Here is a 27,103-nt window from a genome sequence, read left to right on the forward strand (position 1 = left end):
TATTTCCTGTATTTTCTTGTATCTGAAGGAAAGAGATTGAGAAAAAAATATGTATGCTTATTTCTACAAAGAACATTTCCCTACATGCATATCTCAGACATGAAATAAAAACATCCAAGTCAAGTCAGTGAGGATTAAAACTTACTAGACTGCACCATTTATATATTTGATAGAATTATTTTAATAGCAATAGTTAAAGGGCTAATAAAGAAAGAAACAAATAAATAAATTTAGGGATTCAGCTTCGAATTTGACAGACATTTATCACATATTCTGTAGAATTCGTAAAACGGTGTGAGGTGACACTGAGGCTTCTGTAGAAGGAAGAAAGAAATGCTGGAGAAAGTGATGTCACTCCGTACACAAACGAAATAATTTTGTTACATCTATTTAATACTGGTAGTACCAATACCATAAGCATATTTTTAACAATTAAAATGAATAATATGTAACAGCAGAGAGCACTCTAGCGTCTACTGCGCCTATCCCAGAATTTCTTCGAACCGGAAGTGTTTTGAAATCTGTCCCTGGTAGCGTCATAGCACAGGTGGCTAACACAAGTACCCGTTTGTTCCAGAAAAAAAAAACAAACCTTAAGTCCCTCTGCGGGGGGACACCTGTCAGCATGGCTGTGTTGTGGTGTCAACTGTGACAACTAACGCCAAGATGATGAACGACATCTTAGAGGAACCCGAGAAGGATACCCTACTGGAAACACAACCGGAGCCACAAGTTTCGACGGTAATGTGAGCTAAGGCTAATGCTAACTGTAAATACTAAAGGGGAGGCTAACGGCTAACTCGGCTAGCTGGTGATTTTGACAGCACTTCTGATGAGGTACATTGCAGATTTTTGAATATTGGAGATTACATCCACCGTTTTAGCAGTAAATAATATTCAACTTATTTAACAGATAGTTACCACCCTACTTTGAACTGATCCTGCTAGTTTTAATTATTGTTATTGCTGTCATGTGTTAAAGTGATTTACTGTGCTTTTAAGGTGAGCTGGTGAATCATCCCTCCCATTATTTGATTTATTAACTATAAACTGGATGTTTTCATTGAAAAGGGGGCAGTTTGTCACTAGGCTAATTAGGTTTTACGGAAAACTAGATTTTAGAAACGTGAAACCTTTGCTAGCTTGCAGACATGTTTCAGATACAGCTAACTAAATATTTGTGAGTATTATGTTTTATCACAAATATTTGTTGAGGTTTTAGGACACCTCAAACACGTCATTCTTGGATTTTGTGTCATTTAGTGTTTGCTTGAAGACATGTTGCTTAACATCCAGAAAATCATACTGGACACAGATTCATGTTGTATATTTAAATCTCAGGGACCCAGTATTGGCACAAGGCCCAAGACTGGAGATGGAGGCATCAGGCCTGTGGAGAAAAGAGGGCCTTACATAATGTCTAGAGCTCCAGCCATCCACCTCAAACTACGTAAGCATTTCCTCAACTCCTGGATTATAACCAGCTTCTTAAACTTGTTATATTACATACCTCAACTTCTGTAGTCATTTGAAGAGTTGTCTTTACAAGTTCACTCACACTACTCCCCATATCCAATGAGTACTGATGGCGTGACCAACAGGACGCCAAAGGCTGAATCATGTGATATTTATGAGTTATCATGACAACAGTCTTGGTGTATCTTGGCAGCTTTTCATCATGTTTTTCATCGCTTACCTCTGTATTATGCTTATTGTTGTTTATAATCAGCTGTTTAATTAATTTGTCCCTCTTGAAGACAACTATATTCCTATAAATAATAATACTGCAATATAAACAGTGGATACACTATACAGAAAATAAGTAATGTCGGGTCATGTGCAGGGAAAAGCTCTTGAGTTCTAAATGGTCATATGAGGAAAGAGAATGAGGAAACAATGGAGTTACGTGTTTCTGTACAGACTGTACTTTCATTAAAAGGAAAGTGAAAGACAATTGTGAAAGCTACAGGGCCCACTCTAACCTGTTAGAATTCATATAAAATCATAGGACAAACACACACATGCACCCATATTTTAGGAGCATATAGTAACACAACAGTTAAACACTTAAAAACTTGATTTTGTTTGGAATCTTATAATGTAAATATATAGTCAGACATGATGTACGATTAGTGCATGAGAACGGAACAGCAACAGTAAACTGGTCACGTGACAATTGCCTTACCATTCATTCAGATAATACAAAACACAAACTGTTGGTGTGTCTGTTTGTAGAGAAGCACAGGGAGATGGCAAGGAAAGCACTAAAGAAGAAAGCGCTCTCACCAGGACCTCCGGTGATGCACCAACCCAGACAGGGGGCTAAGAGGTAAGTGGAGAAAGCTACTTTTTTGTGATAGCCACATAACATGGCAAAGGTTCACATTTCTTCTGAGTAATTTAAGTTTCTGCTTCTTCATTTAGGACGGTGAAATATAATAAGGGCTATGCTGCTTTGAGTCAGCATGCTGAGGAAACTTTGGTAGCACTGGACTCAGACAGGTAAAGTTAAATCAAGTCAGACAATGTAAAGGCAGTAAACTTGATATATCAACAACAACACTGTTGTTTTCATCTTGTTTACGTAAAATATACAAAATATTAACTATTGGTTTGTTTTTAAACTTGCACAGCCTTTTTAGCTCATTCTAAATCTATAATAATATAGGGCAATTGGAATGTTGGTATTTTTACAGTCATAGTTTTCTGAACACACTGTTGTTTGTTGATACTGTAATTTTTGTCACAATGACAGAAGTGGTCTTTCTTGTCTTCACAGTGATGAAGAGATAGATTTTGAGCAGTATTCCTCAGGATACTCTTCAGCCGAGGTGAGTTAGCCCTGTGGGACATTGTTTATATGGTGTCATAGCAATAATACATACTATATAAAGTCTATTGAATGTCTGGGATAGTTGCAACACCGAAGTAGAAGTGAAAAGAAATGGACTTTTGTCAACTTGCTTTATGGAAAAGTCAGAAGAGACATCTGCTATTAAAAATAGGCCTGGTTGTTTGTTTTCGCATGTACATTCATACATTTACAGTATGTTGTTGTTTTTAAGTTTTTCTTTGTGTCATTTTTGTAGTGCCACTATTATGTCCAATGCACATCTGACTTGAATTCCTGTGATCAAGTAAGAGAATCGAGGGAAACGTTTGTGCTATACAAAGTACAAGCCCTTGAGGCAGATTTGTGATTACTTGTCATTGCTGTTTTTCACTCACACATTGAACCTCTAGCTATTTCATGACTTCAAATATGTATTCATTGTAATTTACAACAGCTTTTTCGCAGAACTTAAACTCTTGCATAACTTGTTGCTTTGCTGATTGATAGCTCGGTAGATTCTTAAATGATGACTGTTTTTCCAGCTGTATACTTTTTTGTCATAAATACTATGGGAGTTTTTGTGGCACCTCTGGTATGCTAACATGAACTGCATAGTTAGTAGGACATTTCATATACTTCTACTCAAACATTTTTAGTTTCTTGTTTTAATTATATTGGTTTTGTTGGGTTCATTATATGCCCAAAATCGAATTTTGGGGATATAATCAAGGGTTTTTCTTAACCGGGGAACAGGGGCGCTGTGCCCTCATAGTTTCAGCTAGCATCCCCTTGCCGAAATTCCTTTTTTTTTTTTAAACCCTGAAGCTCACAGTTACACCGTACACTTATAGTTACATGCAGCACAGTACTTACACAACATGCCGTCTTTCCAAAAACGATCTTTTCCCGGTGAAACTACCACAGTAACAGCACATGACAATGTGCCTAGTCATCAAAAACGATATAATTATTCCAAAACTATCGTAAACATAGTAGGTAGATTGTCTGACGGTTCAAAACAACATGAATTGGTGTCTTTTCAGACTGCAGCGCCCTCTTACTAATTTTTTCTAGAAAAACCCCTGATAATGGTTTTTCCCTGAACGCTGCCGCCAGATATCCTTCGTGTGAACATGATTACTAGGACAGATTTGGTTGGATTTCTTATCCCTTGATAACAAACATAGTGGACCCCTAGTGGACAAACCCTATCAATTTCAGCTTCCCTATGAGTATTAAAAGTCATCCAAACGGGGGCACTTTAGTTGAAAATCAGTTTTTTGACATAAATCAATCAATAATAGGTCGATTTGATGGTAGTGAGAAAATGGACATTTGTAAGATGATCAATATCAACAAAATTTTACCTCAGAGTTCATATGGTGTTATTTTCATTCACTAGGTGGAGTTTTGTGGGGAAAACTTGGTTCTCTGACCATTATTCTGCTACTGTCAGGTCAATGTAGCTTAAATTGAGTTTATATCGATTGTCTAACAAATATTGTGGGTAGATTTATATATTGCAGAGGGTTGGGGGGATTTTGGGGATATTCCTTTGCTGTCTTCCCCTAACAGCGTAAGCCTCGTTTACATGTTGGAATTGCCAAAGAACAACACTGATGAGCTCATTTCTCAGTCATCTGAGCTATGTGCTTTGCTCATTGTAAAAAAGTATGGGATGCTGTGGTAAGAAAACATTAGTTGTTTTATTGTAAGTTTCTTGTAAATTGATGTAGACCATATGCATTTATAATTACAGTGAATTTTAGTAGCTTTTAGGTTTGTGGCTTAATTTCACTTAAGACTGAAACTATCAGAAATGTTCATTTGATTTTTTGTTTATAGCAGCAGACATACTTTTCATAGTGTGTAGGAACATTCGTATTAACAGTGAGCCAAAGACGTTATCAGAGTGGAGCCAAAAAACATCTTACTCAGATCGGGTGTGTGTGCATTAGTAGTTAGGTCTGTCTCTGCTCTGCAGGTCCATCCTGATTTAAGTAAGCAGCTGCTTCAGGACGGTTACCGTCTAGATGAGATCCCTGATGACGAAGACTTGGACCTGATTCCACCCAAAGCCATGGGTTCGTCTGTGTGCTGCTGCTCCGAGGGACCATCCTGCTCCATGCAATGATGCTGGTGCTCAGACTCAGTCTTGACCAAAAGCCTGGCTGTGGTTCCAGGCCCTGACTTTAGTCCCTGGTCTCAGAGGCTGCTTTGCTAACACAGCTCCACTGCTGAGTTGCCTGAGGACTTCCAGCTCTGAGCCAACTCCCTGTCTATACAAGACTTTGTGCACTGAAATTGCACAAACCCACATAAAAGCACGGATGGACATAAGAGCAAGCCTTATCCACTGTGAGCCCAAAGCTTGACCTATTTTTTTATTTTTCTTTGGTCTTTTTATAGAACTACACAACATGATAACTATGCCTTCACTCCAAACAGAGCGGCAGAGTAATTCATTCAAAACATTTGGTATGTCCTTGTTGACCCACTGGAGAGCTGATCACTGTCATACCCTCCTGGTGAACAGATCTGCAGTGTAGGAGGTAAAGGGACAAGCACTACATGAATACATGTATGGTGGTTGATATGTTAATGTTAAAGTCATTTGGTAAATTTAAATTATCCATGTGTTGACAAACTGCTAAAAGAAGTAATAGTGCTTGGCTTTGACAATTGACATTCCTTGACTATTGTTGCATTAACTTGCGGTGCTTTTACTGTGTCTGTCCTTTTAGTTTATGCTTTATTCCAAAATGAAATACTCACACCTTGGGGAAAAAATGATACACATTCCCACAAAAATCCAAGGTTTTTTGCTTTAATTTAAGCCCATGCACTTAACTGAAAGGGTGTATGTAGTGTTTCAAGTGAAACCACTTAGTATTTTCATGGTGTATGTGTAATTATACATATTTTTTAATTTGTGCAAGTGTGGCTATGTCAAAAACCTGAGGTGAAGAAAAAGACTGGGGCACAGGATGATCATTAAGTTTTTCATATTTGTTCACACGTATCTGATGGACAATCATTTATTATATTTTACAATATGTCAGTGAAAAAATGGTAGAATTTATTCATTCTCTAACTCGCATGAATATTTTGTGATGATGGAGGAAAAACATGGAAGGTGAGATAATTACTGATGAAAAATGAACACAGATATGAGTTACTGAGTCATTCATAGAAATGGTGATTTAAAGTATTTTTGAGTTTTGATTATTCAGAAAACATTTACATTTAAACTGGAAGTATAGAGCTTATTTATTGTATTTATTTTTTCATTTACTATTTGGACACTTAATAGTTACTACAGGTCAAACACTAAAATAGATTTACCTGCCCATGTTACTTGTTAGGCTTTTGAAATGTAAAACCATATTTACATACTTCACTTTATACTCTGTGATAGTGTTTACGTTACTTTCTGTCCACCCATCAGATAGACAGATTACCTATAAGAAAAACTCTATGTTTTCTTTTTCACTTTGCATAAATTTTGTTAACTATTGTTTTGGACATATTTTCTGACTTGATATTTTTTTAATCACATTGACAGAAACTGTTCAGTATAAGAGGAAGTGACACTACTCACTTTCTCAGGATGATTTTGGGGTGGTACAGAAGTGGCAGTGCAGGAGAAAGATGCCTTTCACATGTAACAAAGAAGTGCAATGTTTGTAAAATGCCCCACTGTGGAAGTGCGTAAGGATTGTAAGATCAGGTACCTGTGTGTGACTGCTGTTGAGCATTAAGTGGACCACTGCAAAAACTACCATTAAAAACAGGGATTGTGATTTGTCGGGGTCAGTTTACTGTCAGTATTCAAATCACATTCAAAATTCAATGGATTTTGATTTAAAAAATCTTAGCAATGAAAATATTAAAAGATTGAAATCCTCCATTGGTGTTAGATTTTACCATCCCTCATTGTAAAGGGGGTGGGGTTTGGAATAAAAGCAGATTTTACCATTTAACAAAGTGTGAGTCATCTGATACAAATGTGGGGTAAATGCTGCACATTGCCTGAATTTCAAATATGTTGACCCCAGTCCTGGCTCTACACAATGGTTTTATGTAAATATTGCACATCACACCAGTGATCAGTAGCAAGTACACTTAACTCACCTGTACTATGCAACTATTGGGACAATCTGCTTGTTATACAACATTGTGAAAATGTAGTGTTACTGAGTGCTAAATGCAATAACTCAAGTTGTTATTTTGAGGTGGTTATCACTAATGTTTATTTTTATTTTAATGTTCTATTGTTTACCAATTATTAAATAAAATTCAGATACCTAGGTATGTGTGTGTTTTTTTTGGTTGGTTCTTCATGTAGTCAGGCAGAGAGACCTGACAACAACTAATAGATAATCAAGAATCATAAAAAAAACATTAAGTAATAGGAAAGCCATGGCCTAGACAGGTTGCTTGTTTGATTCCTCAGACTGGCAGAGGCTGTGGCTGATGTTCTCGTGAGCAAAGCGTTCAACCCCCCTACCCCTCTTTTTTTGCTCCCCAGGTACTTGACGTGCAGTCTGCAGTGTGTGTAGCATGTTCAACTAGTGATGGGTTAAAAGCAGAGGGGCAGGATCAGTGTGTGTTGCATGTCCACATGCACACAATATGTACTGAGAAACCATAAAGATTCATATAATCTTAAGTGGAGTAAATATCTTATATTTGAGGACAGTTTGTCAGAAGATAAGCAAAGTATCTACAACCAGTTTGGTCAACATTAGTACATACAGGAGAAATTGTCACCTTCCTAAAATAATTACCTATGTCATTTTTGACAAAAATTATGTTTTTGCCTAAAACATTAAATGTTCAATTTCTGGTTAGGTTTTCTGTTTCCTGAAAAAACAGAAAAAAATGACTTATCCAATTATTTTAGAAATGCGACGATGTGTGAGGTTGAATAATGACATTGTGTAGATCCTAATATTAAAAAAATGACAGGAGAGATGTGTAGTATGGGAGTTCAATACTAGAGATTTACAAATGTATAACAGATATTTCTCCATATGTGACAAACAGTAATGCTTTCTAGTATACAAGATGTCATAGTGTTTAACCCATAAAGACCCAGTGCTACTTTTGTGGCAGTTCCCAAATGAATTTTTCTCCATTTCTACCTTTCATAACGTTTATCACCATTTTGTAAATATAATATTCTCCTCTGATTTTTCATTTTTTGGAGTAAATTATGTATTTTCCGATATTTAACTCATATATTAGTTTATTAGTTAGTTTGATCTCCATTAGCTACTGCACACCACAGCAGCTACTCTTCCTGGGGTTATATCATGTAGATGTTCATGAAAACTTAGAGGAACTTCAAACTTAATTATATCAAAACAAAGAAAAATGAAGAAAAAGTGACTTTTTCAGCAAATATTTACAGCAATATATCATTAACGGAACATAAAAATGAGTGTGTCCATCCACTGTCATTGATCCGACTCCATAGGTTTTACTGAATTCCAGTGCTTCACCCATGTGGCTTTCAAATCAGAGCTTTATATCCAGTCTGGTGTTCTAAGAGCCCACATCATATGACCACTTTTGTGTCCCCACCAATGTCAAAATCAAACCTACTCCCTTGGACACAGCGAGCGTGGGAAACGGCAGGTGCATCTGGGCGCAATCCAGAGATGAGGGTGAAATGCATTCAGGAGAGATGAAAGGAACTCCAAGGCAGCCAGAGTACTCCCAACAGCCTTCCAGCTACCACTGAGACTTCAGGGGGTTTTCATGTCATTTTCATTGGATTTTATTTGGCTCATCACCGAATACATGGTATGGAGCACAAACATTATGTCATAACAGAAAAAAATATTATACATAACATATATATATTTAACTGTATTATATTTAAAAAAAAAAAAAAAAAAATCTTTATAAGAAAACTTTTGGTGTAAAATACAAACTGAAAAGTGCCCTCTTTCACTGACAAGAAAAATAAATTGAATGGTCATTAACCCTTTCATGCATGAATTATGAGAACCCTAATCAACATTTTTTTTCCTGAGTGTTTTTATTCCTATTTAGGCATGAAAAAAACAATGCGATTGAATTTTTTTTTTTTCTTTTTTTTGGTTTTTTTTTATGAATCTATTTTTCACAGAGTTACAACAATGTCCACTCAGCTGGACAGTATGCATTTGATTTTTGAAGCAAAGAAACATATATTTAAAACCCATCATCATAAAGTGATATACTGTGTGAAAACTGTGAAATATATATATATATATTTTTAATGCAGCCAATCTCATGTTTTCACACATTTTATCATATTCTAATACTAGTTATGGAGATAATACGCAAAAAAAAAACAAAAAACTTTTTGTTTGAGAAAATTAGCACTTGATTTACACTCAAACATGTTAGTGCAGATCAGGTTTATCAAGAACAGCAAAGTTACATTAATGGTCTGAATGTCAGTGTAGATGATGCATGAGCGTCCACTGTGTTGGTTGATAACCTCCTGAGACCCAGGAAAGTGAACATATTTAGCTTTTTTTTTTCATTAAACAGCCATCTTGATTGGGAACTGCATAATGCAACAGTTTTTTCAGATACATTTTTAAAATTATTTTCATTTATTTATTTTTTAATGGAATGTCCCTCGCAATGAACAGCATTTTTTTTTAGTGAAACTGTCAAACTGTTGTCCCCTACAGAGGACAAAAATGCACTGCTGGGTCTCAGGAGGGCATGGAACTAAAACAACTAAACCCATGAACATACAAGAGAACAGCTGGAGAATAGGTGTCCACTGTAGTGACCACTATGCCTGAAAGGGTTAATGACTGCAACAGTTTCTGTAGATGTGGTTGATGAAGTCTTAACTTTTTGAGTATGACTGAATAGTCATTTCCACGAGGGGGCAGCATAGAATTATATTTACTCTCATTGTTATACAGCCTACATTTCTGTTACTATCAACACATTATTGGTCTGTCGTAATATTTAATCTAAACAGTGAATTGCATGTGTTGAAATGATAAATATATAATGTAGCCTAATTATAAGGTACATGTGATCTATAGAACTTATTAAAATTGTGTAGTACTTGATTTTACAGCAGATCTAGCTACACCAAATTTGCAATTAGATTTTTTTAAGGATATGTTTAATTGGTTGAGTTTTGGCAAATGTGAGTATGCGCTCACGGCTTTGATGTAATAAAACCAGTCTGAGGTTAGTTGCGTCATAGTCTTTGTTTGTAAACTTTTGTGTGTGTTTTTTTTTTCTCCTCTTTGGTTTCCTTTCAGATTCGTGTCAGAGTAGCGGGATATGAAAAGATAGGAGAAATAGAAGTAAATAATGTGCTCTGTTTTGTTTTCATTTACAGGTAAATGTACCTGATGAGGGTGCCGTGGACATGTGAAAGGCTGTGGGACTTGTTGCTGTGGGTGGGCGGGTCCTAATGCTGCTGTGCGCCATGCGGGGGGTGTCAATTGAAGGAGAGGGGAAAAAAAACCGAGTGAAGGGAGTTACCTCAGCGCTTTGCGAGATATGAGATCGGGCCATTTCCCAAAAGGTCCACATTTGTAATAAAGAGGAAAATCACGACCAAAACACTTGCAAAAAAAACCGAAAGAAGGGCATTTCTGTCCGTAGGGGTCGTCCAGAACAGAGCACATAGTGGCTTTGTGCGCGTGGATCAGTCGGACTCTGCGGTGCATGCACAGTATTTCTCCCCCGTGCGCGCGCGCGTGTGTGTGTTTACAAGTGTTTGAACGAGTGCCAGAAACGAGGGAAGACGCAGGATAAAGCCAAGGAAGGAGGGATGGTGGACAATTCCGGCAGTAGTAAGGCACAAATGGTGAGTCGTGGCCGTGCTTCGCGTTCGATATTTTTCCTCTTTTGCTGCGGCGAACTTAAACCTTCCCAAGCGAGCCAGATTTGCCGTTTTTATTATTAGTAAACTGCTAGCTAACTAATTAGCTTCTATTTCTACAAACCGAAGTCAAAACCCAAAGAGCTAATCTGACAGTATGGTAGGCTACTTCTATATTTCTGTTTCTAGTCTTTCTTTTTGCGTATGTAGATAATTTCAATGATTTTAACACTGTCAGTCCACGAAAACTTTGAATATCCTCCCAACAGCAGGATTGGGCAGCTAAGTAGCTAATTGCGGAAAAGGTGTACATTTCTGACAGTTAAAGTTTTTTTTTCCACTCCAGAGTTTGTTTGCTTTAAGATAACCGGGAGTCAGCTTACACCCTCTGCACTTAACACAGAAATTTCGTCTGGAAGTAATTTTAAAAAATATTTTATCTTTTTCTCGAGTTAGACACTATCAGTGATGCAATAGTCGAGCCAGTTGATATGTAGGTATAGTTCATGTCGTAAATTACTGTAACAGAACTCACTAGTTTTCATGCTCTGTGGTACTAGTTAAGAATTTTCCTTTTCTTTTGAAGTCCGTATTAACAACTAGCTCAGATATGTACTGTATGAGGATTCGTTCAAAGCTCACTAAACGTGTTGGCTGTAGTTACAAGTTGTTGTTTTTTTCTGCAGTCGCTTCACCTGGCTATTTTTTAAAGAGACTGTTTTCTAGTGGTTACATTGTTAATGGTTTAGTGGTTTTGTTTTCACCTTATTCACTGGTCTTTGTTTGTGTGTCTTTTCTTTATTATAGTCTTTTTTTATATATAAAAGTTGAAATCCCAAGACAACAGAGCGTGTATATGTGTCTGTTCCTTGGCATAAGAAATGTAGCCTGTAGTTCTTTTCATGATATTGTAGATTTTCTAACTGCTCAACCACTTAAACATTTTTACAATATAACATTTAAAGAACTCCCTCTGAATTTAGATTGTCATTTGTGTCTTTGATTTTTATGATGAAATCAAGCTCTGCTGTGTGGCCCTTAACACATTTTTATCCTGTCTAATAGAAGTTTAATTTTGGTAGATGGCAGGCCATCATGACACTTTCTTTTTTACCTACAGCCCAGTATGTCTCAGGAGCCTGGTGTGGCCTTTCCTCAGAGCACCCCCACAGGGGGTATGAAACTAGAGGCAGTGATGGAGCAACTCCAGCGCCAGCAGCAGGCCAGACTGGAAATGGAGCGCAAGGAGAGGAAGTTGCGCGAGGCCCACATCATGTATGCACAGCAGGTTGCTGCTCAGCAGGCCATCCTGGCAGCTGCCCGGGCTTCTGGGGCCAGTTTCATGGGCAAAGGCCTGGCTGGAGGGGTCCCAGGTGGTGGGTTGCCTCCCCGGATGTCCAATCAGAGCAGCGTGGACTCAGAAAGAGAGGATGATGAGGACAGAGGCAGGGATTCTGGGGACGATGATGACGACAATGAGATGATGGAGGGGGATGAGGGCAGTGATGAAGAGGAGGGAAGTGCCAGTGGTCTGGAGTTCCTTCGCAAGCAGACCCTCGCTTTGCAGCAGAGTGCCTCCCGCATCCCACCTCGTCCATTTGGTAGCTATGCTGCATCTGCACCCCAGAGGTCTGCATCACCACCTGTTAGAGTAAAGCAGGAACCTGATGAGGGCTTATCTCCTGCTGGGGCCCATTCTGCCACCTCCCCTAACGGACAGGCTGACTGGGGTTATGATGATCATTTTAGACAGGTTAGTGCCGGCCTTTTTTCTTTGCAATACCGTTTTCTCTTCATTTGATGAATTTCTTGCTTTTCGGCCTTTTCCTTTTGCTTTTATAACGCTGCCCTTTAAAATAAGTTAGGGAATTTAGAAAGAACACTAACTCTAGAGAAAACTTCCTTAGTTTTTACAAGTGTAGTTCAATCAAAACAAAGATTTTCTTAATGGTTCCCCCAAACACAAAAGATTTTTCACTGTTTGCTACTTTCACATCAAGTGTTTAGTTTGATTGCTGTGCAGCGATCTGTTGCGAGCAACTGCTTACTCTTGACTGCCGTGGTGGTGATAGCTTTGTGAGACACTTCAAATCTCTGCAGAGGGTTGACCGCCAATTGGCTTTTGTGGCTAAAAATCCTCCTAAGTGAGTCCTGGCAAAGAGCCAGGCTGGGGCGCAATGTGTTCCCGTTCACTAGTTCTTTCTCTGTGTGCTTGCATTCTGTGTGTGTCTCTCTCTTTTGCTTCCAGTCCCTCTTGGCACTTTGCTCAGGCTCTGGTTTGGCTGTGATCCAGGTAGCGGAGTCAGGCAGAGTAGGGCTGCTGCTGTGAGGATGTGGGTGGTTTGGCCGGGTCAGCATGAGGATTTTGGGTGGGTGGGAAGGTTAGATGTAGTACACAGTAGCAGCCCCTTAACACCCCCCACTCTGAGAGTTTCGGCTGTGTGCCAAGTGCACTTTTCCTTGAAGGTAAATATTGCCTCAGCACAGTGTTACGGAGAGCTGGAATGCCAACAGGGAGCTGAGCCGAGCTGCATGTGGCGTAGCAGCATAGGCTGGAACATAGCAAGTTAAAAAAGAGCTCAGCACCCTTTGGGTGATATAAAAAGCCTTAGTTGCACAAGAGTGGGCAGTGTCAGAGGACATATTTGAGCTTGATCAGTGGGCTGAGGGTGCTGGACTATCATGTGTCTAGATTTTATTACGGTCTATTTAAAGACTAATGTCCAGTGGTGCTGCTCTAGACCACATTTCCAAATTTAGCTTTGGAACATGGACTTTGGTTATGATAGAGATGTCAGAGATGCTAACGCAGCCAGTAGTGAAGATATGGAGGGACCAGCAGTTGTTGAATTTTTGTTATTTTGAAGTCTATATTGACAGTAATTTACTGCATCTGATGAAAGACTCAATCTCTTGTAAATGAAAATGTAAAATGGATTTTGACTGCATTGCTGAGGCATCTCATTGTTTGCGGAGATGTCAGAAATAGTGGAATAGTAGTATCCTATGAGGTTGCAAGGCTTTGTCTGAACATTGTCAGGAAAGAAGATCAGAGCAGCAAAGTTATAGCTGACCAGTGCCTATCTATGGCCTGGTGTCTTTTATTAGGAGAGGTGGGCTGAGCCTGGGGGTTGGGGGAAGCATTATGGGACGAGAATTGGTCTGGCCTTTTTTTTGTTTCCTCTCTTTTATCTTTCCTGTCATTATGTCAGCTCTGCAGTATTTAATGACGGCTCATCTCTTCAGGCAGTTTCAGGTTGCACTGCTGTAGGGGGAGGGGGACAGTGGAAGCAGGGGAACTGTTTTTTTTTTCTTTTTCTTTTATTTTTTTGATGTCATTGTCTTCGAGAGGCCAGAGACAAGCCTGACAGATGCCGCAAATACCGACCCCCTATAATAATGGGGGGAGCACATTTATTATGTTCTAAAAGCAGTGGCAGAGGGGACATGGGATTTCTACCAAAGAAGAAAACTACAGTAGACCATTTACATAAACATTTACATTTCACATAACTACCCACATTGGGTGGAGGCCCTTATCCAAAGCACCTTGCGTGCTATACTTTGGCCATTGTGGCCGTAGCAACCCATGTTTAAAGATTTTAGTTCTTTAGCTCACACAGACCCTGAGATTGGACAATAATTTTAGATCACATTTCATTATGTATTTCTAAAACTAAAAGTGCTAACATTGAAGATCAGTTACAGTAGTTAATAGTAGGTAACAATTCAATGCAAAGGTGTGTTATTTTCCTCAGCAAACAGCAACACTTGACTGACAAGCTCTTGTGTAGTGTGTCTTGTAATCCTGTACTCTTGAGTGTTCTATGTATGAGTGTTAGGGCTTTTACAGGTCAGATGGAGGAGGACAGACATGGCTAGCCAGTGTTTTTGTGTCAGTGATGTATGTGAAGTGACCTCAGCCCTGTTCTAAACAGCAAAGTAAATAATTGTCAAACAAGAGGATGGACAAAGGCGTCGCGTGGAGGGAGCTGGGACAGGCAGCAGGCCAGCCTTGCCACTGTGGCCTCCGCCCCAGTGGGACAGAGACTGCATGACCCCTGTAATCCACCCCCCATGCTTCCTACTCACCCACACACATGTCCACAGACCTCTCCACTCTTTGTGATAATCCCTATGTGATTAATAGAGTTTTAATCATGCCTACAGAACATACCCCACTACAGTTGTGGCAACATTGCTTCAGCTGGATTGTCTGTTTGTTGGAACTGAAAGACAGTCTGTTGTATGCCGCAGGTGGTTTCTCAGTGCAGTTGATTTCATTAAACAGGGTTACAGATTTTATTTTCATAGGCTGTTTGTTCCTGTAATGGTTGACAAATGAGAAAAAATGGAAAGAGCAAACAGGCCATGTCTACATTTGCATTGCTGTGTTTGCAAAGGTAGAGATGACAAAGCTACAAGACAGAGTTGGACATGAATACACCTGTCATCACATGACAGGGCTGATTAGTACGTTTCTTTGAATGCTCGTCAGCCGTGGAACCAGGTGTCATATGTGGAACATTATGATTGTTTCTAATTTGGATGATGTCAGCCTTATGTGGTGATTCAGTAAAACACTGGAGGAACAACAACAGCAGCATAACATTCTTTTTTTAATAGTTTGACATAGCTTTAACTTTGATGAAGTCAAGTGATTCTATAAACTGTCTGAATAATTGACCATTACATACTAATATAGCCCCAGTAATTTCACATTTCTGAGTTGTGTATGTGGCAGACTTGATTACAGGAGGTAGATGAATCACCTCCTCCACTATGATTAGATTTGCAGATGGTGGTCATTTGGGTCAGATGGACTGTTCTTGATATGGAGATGGTCTTTGCTGGAGGATATCTGGAAGATATGTTTTTGTAAAGTGAAAAGGTTTTTGGAGGATGCTTTTCACATTAATTTGGACTAAATCAATGCTAAGGCAGGTGTCTTGCTTACCTAGACATTGGGGTGTGCGATATGACAATATTAGATCGTGAAGGATTAGAATATTTTGACGATCTGACAAAGCAGACAGATCATGGAATTGGGGGGGTTATACAGGGGGGTACATTCCATGCCGTACGTACCCCACAATGAGTATGCGCACACCATACGACCGTACAAAGTGAAAGTGAAACTTAAGTCTTAAGTGGAGTGCCTGGATTCTTCTCATTTTGGACTTATTCCTCCATCCAAGAGCACCCAATACACTGATTACCTGTTGAAAAACCAGAGCTACCAGCCACCTGTCCTGTAAGCCTGGAGCATTATTTGAAACGGGCATTTCTTCATTAATATTTTGCTCTGTATTTTTTTTTTTTTTGCTTTTCATGTTTATTGAAAGCTACCTCAAAACAAAGTGCAGTTTAGTTTTAATGTTGCAAGAGTGCACTTAATCACAGTATTTTTTTTACATTTAGCAGTGTTTCCTGTGGAATTGATCTCTTGGTGTGGTGGTGTGTAATCCAGGGGGTTGCGCGCGATTTGGGGGGGTCATCTCATTTCCATCCTATTCGGTGGGGGTGGGTGTTCTACGGGGTGGTGCGGTTTGTGCCATGTGTACCTCATAATGGGCATGCGCGTCACAGACTGTGAAAGTGAAACTTAACACTCACTTACCTTTTCCCTACCACCTGAATGTTTGCAAACTTTCATTTCTGATGTGTCATTGATGTTTCATTTCTGAGTATGATACTGTAAGTCTAATGTGACGGTGATGATTTTTTTTTGTATGAATTGTATGGTGTGGTGGCAAGGATGTGCCACGGCAAAACCTTGCCAGCAGAAACGCTGTTTTAGTATGTTTATGTTCTTGGCATATTGAGGTTTTGCACAAACATCACATGATCATGTGGTTGTCTGTTTACGACACCATATTGGTAGGCAAGCTTTTCTTGGATCTTACAACGTGTTAAACGACGGCCCTGCTAAACTCCTGTGTGCCGTTTATTCCTTAGCTTTCACAAGTTATAAGTTTGGCATAAAGACCGCTCGGTTCCATTGGTGGCAGTGGTGGTTCTGTTCTGCTGACCACTGTTTATAGTCATTACTGCGGTTAGCGTAGCTTCTCAGTATAGTTAACCTGTGTGCTTGTTGCACTGTAGCGGCGTGGAAAAAAAGAATTGTCATCATGTGGTACGGTAATGAAGACCCCTTTAAACCTACCAGGAGGGCTTCCCTGACCCATCACCCTTTAGAGAGAAAGTGATTGTGGATCTACCTGCTCCCTTTACTGGCGATAGCAGCCTGAGTTTTCTCAGCTGGGTGAAGCAGCTGGAAGTGGCAGTTTGAGCTACGGCGGGCGACACCGGTGAGTTCAGTGGGGAGCTGGTGACAATATTCCCCACCCGTCTGTGCAAGTCTGCTTTTCTACTATGGGACAGCCTTCCTGATGCGGTCAAGTCAAATTATGCGGCCGTGAAAGAGAAGATGGGATCAGCTTTTGAACAGAGATAGTTAATGGACAATTTTAGACCTAACATATCGGCTCGTTCACAAGTTCCGGGGGTAGAGCCTGGAGGTGTACGCGGCTGATGTGAGCCAGCTGGTAGCTGGTACTCATGTTTTTGCCTCTGAGTTGCCCACGCATCACTGTTGTTTAGTAAACATTGAAACTCATCTATTGCCGCATTTCCACTGTGTAACCGGCTCAACTCAGGTACCAGATACTATTCTTGGAGACAGTTTCCATTACAGGATACTACAGACTTTACAGTACCTGGACATCATAGCGATGCGGTGCGTTACTTCTGTGTCGTCTGCTCAGAGTTGCTGATAAACTCGCTCGTTGTGTGTTGTCTTGTCAAGCTCATGCTGAATTTTTGCATCAGCCATCAAAGACTGAATCTCCTGACTGAATAGTGTAGTTTTGCGGGCTGTCATCATGTAGATTAACCTACCGCTACATTTATTGTAAACTTCCGCATCTGTTTTTAGTAAAACGGCAGGTCACAGAGACAACTCTGACCAATCAGTGGTCTGCAGTGTTTACATGTCGCGTTTTAGTATCTGTTCCCTAGTCTTGGAACCTTGGCGGAGGTGATACCAAAAAAGTAGTACCGGGTACCAGATTCCAGGTCCTTTTTCGTAATGGTAACGCAAAAAGTCTGAGTCGAGTTGAACTGAGCCGGTACCATATAGTGGAAACGTGGCATATGGTGCCTTTATCACAAGCAGACATATCTGCAAATAACAAAACACGCAAACACAAGTCCAAAGAAAAACACAATATAAAGCAACAGTTCTGACTTTCTGGATCCAGATAGCGTGCCTACCAATATGGCGGCGTAAACAACAATCACATGACCAGTGACGTCAGCTGCAAGTCCTCAATATTGCCCAAATTGCACAAACAAAAGTTCTTTGGGCTAAATTGTTTGTTTTTCTTTTAGGGCTATGTTGTACATAGAGAAATTGTTTGGTTGCACTGTTCATAAACTTCCAAATTAGTCTCAAAGATCAATGTAAAGAATCGTATTAAAATCGAGATCATGATTTTATTTTTAAAAAAAATCATGATATGATATTTCGCCCACCCCTACCTTGACATACATTAAAAAGCCAGAAGTACTTTTCCTTTAGATGTGAAAATGGTCACCATACCACTTTGGCCAAAAACCTTCGATTGTCCGCTGCCACCATTTGACATCCTTGAGCATTTTTTGTTGCTAAGGCTCTGAAACCTGTGTGTTCAACCAGCTCTGTTGCATAATTTAGCTGTCGCCCCAGCAACACATCAGCCAGGAAGTGGGGAGCTGCACGCTGGCAGTGCAGAGATCGATAAGGATTGTGTGTGAGCTTTTAGAGGCAGGAATGTTTGGCCTTGTTTATGCTTCATTTATGATAAATGAGGAAGACGTATTTAGCTGATGGACTGATGTTTTCATTTTGACAGTGGAATGTGGAGCGCTTCGTTTGAGTGCTGGTAGATGTGTGAAAATATACTGTGTATTACCATGTCTTTCAGTACTGTTGTGGTGGGAGCCATGGGCCTCAGTGGCACTGTATAAGCCAACCTGACCTGGTTTCTGCTGTTGGTGTTTCACATGCTATAACTGTCTGGGGGTTTTAAATGGTGTACTTAGTTTTATAAGGTTTACTGGACTTCCTGTTATGCTGGCGCAATAAGGTCGGAATTACAGTCTGACTTCTTGAAAATGGAGATCATTCAGAAGAGTAACAATGTGAGTGGCTGTTCATAACAAGAGGGCAAAATGGTAGTGAGAACCTCAACCCTTACGTTACGCATTCATGTTACAATAAATGTAGTGTTTGAAATGTTCTGCTTCACCAAGGGTGTTACAGTAAAGGAGTGATTCAAGAAGATATATCTGCATGAATTGTTTACATGAATTAGTATATACATGCCACAGGTGCTGGTAATTTTTTTGGGTATCTTATTTTAGATATTTTTGTATTGAGTTGCTGCCATGTTGATACTGTATTTACACTATTTCTGGATGCTATGGGAGAGCTGAAATTTTGATATTTGAGTGCTATTGGTGATATTTTCACCTAATTTATTGAACAATTTATTGTTTGTGTAGCACTATTAAGTTAAATTTTTTCAAAGTTAATGTACAGTGTTCCTGCTCTTTTCATCAAAGTGTCTTATTGTACGTTTAAAACTCATTTGTGTCTAATTCTTTGTTATCTGGATGACTTTATGTATAAAACATTATATTGCTAATGGTATTTGAGATGAATGTGCTCCACACTAAATAGTTAATTCAATTTCCAAATTGGGCTCATATGTACTACCCTGTTGTTCATACAGGTTATGCTGTTTAAGGTGTCTGGTTAAAGCTTTAATCTTAGTACACTGGAAATTTACGTAAACATTTTGACTCTGGTCTTTTTTTCCCTCTTCCATTACATCTTCATGTAATCCATTTAAGCTGTAACAAAATTAAATTTTTTTCTATTCTATTCACTTATGCTTGTGCTATAGCTTAGAGATCTGTCAGATATTTAGGCTTAATAGGAAAGAAATGCATAATATCAAATGGTATTTGACTTTTGCTGTGTATGTTTGCTGTTGAATGGTTTACTCAAACTCTTTTGGCACACTGATGTGATGTTTAGTATATACACATTAATTTATATGGTGCATTGTTCAGGCTTGTTTTCAGTTTATTTTCTCAGACCAATGTTGTGTGAAAATCGCTTGCCTCATTAGCAGGAGACCGTGGATGGCAGGGCTAGATGGAGGAAAGAAGGCTTTTAGCTCCTGGTTTCCTTTTTCATGGCAATTTCTGATTAATGTAACTATGTGCTTAATGTAGCCTGACTGTTAAGGCTGTGGGTGAATTTGTGTCAGCATGGAAACAAATTAGAACCTGGGAACAATTGCAGATGCATAATTGTATTTTGCACTTCCACTTTCCAGTACAGTTGGTGTATAGGCAGTATCAGAACACTTAACTTAATCACTTAATCACTCACTTAGTCACTTACAGTTAAAAATAGTCACAGTGAATGTCAAAGTGGAGTTGTGTAATTTTGCTCTTTCATAACATTAACTTCTAACATTAATCATTGTATTACTTACCATTATAGCCCAGTGTGGGAAATCTGTTGTCACATTTTAATCAAGTCATTGCAGAACCTGCATTTAAAGTCATCTGGTTAAACAGTCAGTCTTTCACTGCAGCCTTTCTGGTAACATTTTCAGTAGCTACCTGTGATTCGTGTAAATGGTTTGGATATTTTTTTTTTTAATTAGATACTTGTGTATATGCATGTTGTAGTACTACATTGCAGTGCTTAAGTGACGGGAGGTTTTTCTAAATGCGTATAACTTTTTTAATACCAATATATCATTCTCAAGCTTAACACTGTTAGGTCAAGTGAGTTGGACTCACTCACTTGACCATTTTCTCTCTTTTTTGGTATACCATTGTGGTTGGCCTGTATCACATCACATGCAAATGACAGCTTTAGTTTTATCTGAATTAGTGTGTTAGTTATAATCATGCAAGCACTGACAAAGCTCTATTTTGTGCTGACCTACTCCTAACACCCAAGTGTGAAAGATTCCCCCTGCCCAGAAATAGAGGTATTGAATTTAGTAGGGAGATGAAGTGGGAATGAGAGGGGGGGAGGAGATGCTGTGGAAGACGGGTTAGTGGTCTGGCTCAACACACTACTCTGCCCCACCCAGAGGAAACATTCCAGACGGAATTAAAGAGTTAACTCTTCAAACAGTGAACATTCCCACCGGGGGCTCCCAACAAGAGACAGGGGGCTTGATGGGGGTGGATGGGTGCATGTCCATGTTGTAGTCGGGCCCCTGATTGGTGATCTTTCAATTCATTTCACTGTGTCACTAGAGCTGTAAAAGAAAAAAGCCAAAGGGCCTGAAAGGGAGGAGCTGGATGAGAGGGTCGCTAGTGCAGGCAGAGACACTTTTTTTATTTGTCTGAGTCCCAAAGGGCACATCTGTTGTTGGCAGACGGGAGGAGGCTTCTCAGAGTGGGTCGAGCCCCCATCATCACACCATGGCCTGGTCAAACACTACAATAAGTGACAGTGTCTAGTTTGTCAAAATGATTCTACCATCCATACACAAGGATTGTACTCGTATAACTCTGTCACTGGCTTTTTTTTTTCCTGAGATGGAAAAAAGAAACCCTCATGAATCATTGTGTAAACTTATAAACTAAAATTTTAATTCCCCACTATTAATGTGGTTAAAATATGAGTCATGCAAACATCTAAGTCAAGATACTTTAACTGAACTTTTGTCAACTGAAACTTGCTAGTTTTGTGGTTTGAAACCAGCTCTTCAACTATTCATGCAAGGATTGTGTTCAATGATGTATAACATGTTAAATATAAGATTAACATTGTCTTTGGTCATAATTTCATTCAGTGCTTTAAAACTGCTAAGTATAATTGATGAATATGTTTTTCCTTTCCTAATACCCACAAATTCTCTAAAGGAATAGAAATTTCAGAACCTCTGTTGAAGAACTAATTTCTTCTGTGGTTTTTATCGTCTCTATGGTAGACTGATTTCCATGGTTTCAAGTTGTGTCACTTAAAATATGTGCTATAAAGCTGTTTTCAGGCCCCACTTTACACATTGTAGACCTTCTGAAATTAAAAAAATATGTATTTAGGAGGAAATAACTTTGATGTGCTTGCTCATACTGATTTTATTTTCATTTGGTTGTGCAGAAGGGTACTTTGTATTTTTGCCTTTGTATGAGATGTCTGCTTCACAGCTGACATCATAATGCAAATTACTGTTTGGATGACCCTACATGTGCATGGTCACTGATGACCACACTACTCCTTTCTATTTAATTGAACTGAAAGGCAAAAAGTTCTCACATTTAAATGCAAATGACACTTGTCCATTAGAGTTGCCACACTTTTCCTAAATCGACCCTGGAGGATTGGCTTCCTTGCTTCTAATGGAAACTGAGCCACTGATGCCTGCTGTAATTTGATCAGTTGGTAGTGAAACCACAAGCCCCCATCCCCACACCATTGCTAGTTCCATTCGTCCTTTACAGCCACTCCCACTCAGCATATCTCAACACCTGCTCTTTAATGAAGGCAAACAGAGAAAGGGGAATAGCCAAATGAAACAAAGACATCCACCAACGCCTTTGGCAGCTGCAGGGAAATGGAGCCAAGGTCATATGACACTGGCGCAAAGTCCCCTTAAGTTTTCTATATGCTGAGTGCATTTAGTGATTCATATGTTATACATGTACTGTATAGAGACGACAATGCTGACATGACCTTGCACAGTATACAGGGTTGTAGCATACATTGTAGCATGTATGGTCTTTTACATAAAGTGTGCATCAGTTACCTGTTATTGGACTCCTCTTTGTTGCCTTGTACTACATTTGGCAATTGAAGGGGTTTTGATAGTTGCAACAGTTTTATGTAATAATATACAATACATACATTTCTGTGAGCAATTTTCTTTGCATCCACCTACAATATTTGCCATAGATATTCTGCACCAACTGTTAGAGATGTGGTTACTATTTTTCAAATTTCCTTACTGATATACAGTTTTTTGTTAATACCTTGTACTATAAGATGTATTTGGTGGTAAAACTATATAAACTGTGTGTGTTCAAAAACTGAGTAAAGAGGAGATGGTGTCTGAGCAAACATCCAAATCCCAGAGTCCTTTTTCTGACTTAAGTGATTTTATAGCAACAAATAGCAGTGCTTTGTGTGTTATAATGTCCAATAGAGCTTTACAATATGACTATATTGTGTTATCACTGAAGAACATATGGAGTTTCATGGTGTGCGCTTTTGTTTATAATGTGGGCTGCAAATAATACCGTTCACTACAGTGTCTTTTGTCATTTGGATTCTTGTGTTCAGTATGAAAGAAATAAAACTGGTGCAGGCAAGGTTTTTTTTTTTTTTTTTTTTATGAAAACAAGAATTTGTGAACATAGTATGAACATAATCTAAGAGCTGGTTCTGGTGTTTTAACAGACTATTTCTGCTGTTGTATTCTATTACATAATGCTATACAAAAAAGAAAACACTTGATGTAGATTAGCCTTTTTATTTCCATTGCTGGTGTTTCATGAGATGCCTGGATCAGTCATGACTGTCTCTGTTTTTAACAAAATGCCTACTGCTCACCAGGATGCTCTGTTGACATATTTTTCCTGTTATTTTTTTTTCCCAGAATTGTTTGTATATAAGCTGTATGCTCTTTCATGAGTGAGCTGGTTAATAAAAGTAAAAGGATGTGTTGTGCACCTTCTTAAACTGGGAAATTAGCTAACAATAACAAGTCTATTTGGTTTCTGGCTTTGTCCTTTACAGACTGACAAGGTGTGGAGGTGAAGAGTAAGAGTTGTCTATTGTTGGTGGCTTTTCTTGGCTGCATGCTGCTGCTGCTTGGCTGAGATCCAGGCTAGTGTCAGGGCCCTGTAGGTGCTAACTGGGCCACTGTGTCAAGGCTCTTGGGTAAACACAGCAGCTGACATGGCGCAAAGCCATGCGGAGGAGAAGGAGATGAAAGAGGAGGCTTCCCTTTCACTGTAGGCCTAGCTGCTGACTTTTTAGCCTTTGCGCTTGTTGCGCTGCTTCCCAAAATTCCATTTACGTTTTTGTAGCATATGGCTAGGTTGTTTGTCTGCCAAGTCTTCAGTTATCATGTGTTTCTAAGAAGGAATTACCTTCAGTGCAGGAAGAAAAAAAACTTGGCTGCCTCCCAGGAAACGTCACATTACACTAAAAGCAATGTGTTCACAGCTCAGCTTCCAACATTTACACTTTACACGCAATACTGTATAAATCCAAAGCTGCTCACTTCCTGGATCACAATCCAAAACCAGCAGTAAGCATTGTACCTCTCCATGCTACTGCTTGGAATCCAGAATGTTATGTTCATGCACATGTTGCTTCATTTCACAGAAAAACAAGCTTATTTTCACCAGCATGAGCAAAGTCCAGTTTGTAATATAGTGATTCATTTACACAGGTTATTGGACAGAGATGCTTCTCATATAGAGCAAATGTAATTTTGGAGCGACGTGTTTTGTCATTGAAATGCTCAGAAGAAGAAAATGATGAATCATTTTTTAAAAACTTGATTGACTGATTTTTTTTTTCTGTTATATATTACTAAACATATTTTAGAAATATATGATACATAAATAATCTATTAATACAAATAATTAATCAGAACCAAGGTATAATTTATGAAAACAAATTCCCATGATATTTGTTTGAAAATTTGAAATTGGTGACCCATTTCAAATTACTAATTGTATTTACTAGAGAAAGGGTGGCACATGTTCTTGAGACCACATGCATTAATATGTAATATGGTTATGGAATCATTTAATCCTTTCAGATAACAAAAAACACATCTGTCTGGAAGCTGTGGCTGTTCTGGTTAATAGACAATCAAACTGAATAGTACTATGGACCATGTCAACTGCATCCAATTATTACAAAAGCTGTGGTAGTAAATGATTAAAGAGTGGCACAGAACATCGAATTATTAACAACAGGGGCTATGGTGAATGTAATTCTTAGCTATAGAATGCAACTAAAAGCTAGGGTTTAGAAGATGAAGATATTAGAAACATTCGATTGTTTGGTATTGCCTACTGTGATGGAGGCTTTACAGTTTTATTTACACTGTTATATGACAATGTAGTACATTTATGATTAGCATACTGTTGTCACTGTGCAGGTGTCTGCCTGTATGTACTGAGAGCAAAGGTCTAACTGTTTTTTTTACTTAATAAATACCACAATACAAGCTTTTTTTCTATCAAACATCAGCAAATTAATGTAGGACATGGTACAATAATGTTTGTGGCAGATTTGGGATGCCCCAACCCCCAGTGGAGCCAGCCTTGATTAGCCAGCCATCTGGTCAAACAAAGACATCTCAGGTTTTCCTGCCCTAAATAAATGTGATTAGAAAACCTGAGGAAGCGCTTCACTTTTAGTGCAGGCAGGATGTGTGGACAAATCGTTTGTGTGAAGAAAGCAGTAGCAGCAATTAATCTAAGATGTCAGCCTAAGAGTGGAACAAAATTGCATTTATTTGGCAATGTTGTCAGCCAATCACTTGAATTTTTAACTCTTAAGTACCTGCACTTTATATAAATGCACAAAAGTATTACGCTGATATAAACAAACAATTACACTTGCATCATAGAGTTAGCACAGTTAAAAAGGACACTTTGGATTATTTGCATTAATAATGCTAAACGCACAATGTAAGAGCTGTATCATATTGGAATTTGCTTTGGTGAATGGAAACTCATGTTCTGGGCAAACATAAGCTTACTTGTAAACACTATATGTTTATTGGGTTCTATTATCTATGCTGTTGTTGGATTTTAAATCAATATAGTCTATTTGTTTTGTTATCTATATCATATTCCTTGCTGCTTTTCAAGATAATCATTGGAGTTTTATCTAATCTGATCTCTACGTCTGTGATATCTGTAATGGACTCAGATACAGGAAACAACACTGTTTGGTAAAACAAGAATTTAATTGGTTTCAGCACATGTTTAGACAGTCTGACTTGTAGATATTTACTTTTACTAATTGTAATGTTTTGCATAGTAAATATGATTTCTCCTTAAGCTGATTTATGCAAACATATCTAAGTGTAATATGATCACTGCTTAAAGCTTGTGCTGTGATGCACAAAGAGCAAGAGAATGTAATGCAAGATGTCATGAGAAGTTTTCCATATAACATGAATTAAACAGTAAAGGTGTTTGGAGTTGTAAGACACCTTAACCAAAGTAGTTGCATATGGCTGCTCCTAAATTTTGAATCTTGTTTGCATACTAATATATAATATCACTGCAGTATTGGGTTGCAAAAATGTAAATCTTTCTCTTAAGCAAACCAGTAAAAAAGTTAGTGTGTAAAAGAACAGTGACTAAGCAACATTTTTAACCTGTGAGCTTTATGGTTGATGGATTAAAAACTGTAAAATGGCAGTTAAATGTCTTTCAAGATCAATCATTCCCACATTAACCATGTGTTTGGCATGGTTTGATCTTTTTATTTTTCAGGCTTTGAGTGGTTTGTACTGTCTTTGGAGCATCCAGTAGAGATATAGTGGCTTGTTGGACCCTGAAGATGAGCTCCAGATGCGTGACTGGTTGCACCATCCCGGCTCGTATCCCTGGGGGGTACTGGTCTGTCAGAGGTGGAATGCCCCTGCACACTTAACGCTTGCTGAGAGGAAACAGATACCTATGGCTCTGAACAGCAAAATTGCTCCCTATCGATTAGACTCTTCAGAAAGCTGTGAATTGCGCTTATGGTTTGAACATTTGATACTGCAGATTCAGAGAGGCAGTCATAATACTAACGTCTCTGATGCAGGAAACCCGGAGCATAACAAGGCTGGCTTCTAGTCCTTCCTTACCTCAATACTCCACTACCATATGCCAGACAAGCCATTTAAGCATCTCATTTTTATTTCTGCCATTTTACATATAATTAGATATGATGTTTCCTAATAGTTGTAAAAGTCTTTTGTTGATTGTGAATGTATCAAGTTCCCACTGCTGTCAGTGTAACGAGACTGTATGTAAAGGCCTATCAGGTCTGTGTGATGTCTCCAGCTGCCATTAACATGGGGGTGAAGTGGATGCTTGCTCTTTGAAAGATGTGAGATATGCAAGGTATTTTTAGCTAAAGCTTTTAACCCAGAAGAAACAGCCAATAACTGCTTTGACTTGAATGCATCACTACAGCGTACTCTTTAAACCAGCTTTGATTGCATGAAATGCAAAAAATGGGGTTTTATTGTTTGCTTATTGTAGTGCTAATGCTTGTTGGCAATCTTAGTTTCTTTGTGAAGCAAGTGCGAATAGAATAAAACGAATAGCTTCAATCAAATTATACATGAGGGGGTACAAGGGAGGGC

General features: G+C 38.8%; 2 protein-coding genes across 4 annotated transcripts in view; both read left to right on the plus strand.

Annotated features, from left to right (window-relative positions):
* The first annotated feature begins 503 nt into the window (after window positions 1-503).
* fam219b (family with sequence similarity 219 member B) lies at window positions 504-7,144 on the plus strand. Its single transcript, XM_030123210.1, has 6 exons — window positions 504-741; window positions 1,342-1,450; window positions 2,236-2,329; window positions 2,425-2,502; window positions 2,780-2,831; window positions 4,818-7,144. Exons 1-6 carry the CDS (start codon window positions 667-669, stop codon window positions 4,965-4,967), a joined length of 558 nt encoding a protein of 185 aa, XP_029979070.1. The 5' UTR covers window positions 504-666; the 3' UTR covers window positions 4,968-7,144.
* A 3,223-nt stretch (window positions 7,145-10,367) lies between these two features.
* LOC115416983 (AT-rich interactive domain-containing protein 3B) overlaps window positions 10,368-27,103 on the plus strand; it is a 47,783-nt gene continuing 31,047 nt past the window's right edge. For 2 of the 3 annotated variants that reach the window (XM_030130888.1, XM_030130890.1), the window contains exons 1-2: window positions 10,368-10,676; window positions 11,812-12,444. In XM_030130888.1, coding sequence (XP_029986748.1) covers window positions 10,641-10,676; window positions 11,812-12,444 — 669 coding nt within the window. In that variant the 5' untranslated portion in view covers window positions 10,368-10,640. The other variant, XM_030130889.1, reaches the window with a different exon arrangement.

The sequence above is a fragment of the Sphaeramia orbicularis genome, chromosome 3 (assembly GCF_902148855.1).
Source record: "Sphaeramia orbicularis chromosome 3, fSphaOr1.1, whole genome shotgun sequence".
NCBI lineage: Eukaryota > Metazoa > Chordata > Actinopteri > Kurtiformes > Apogonidae > Sphaeramia > Sphaeramia orbicularis.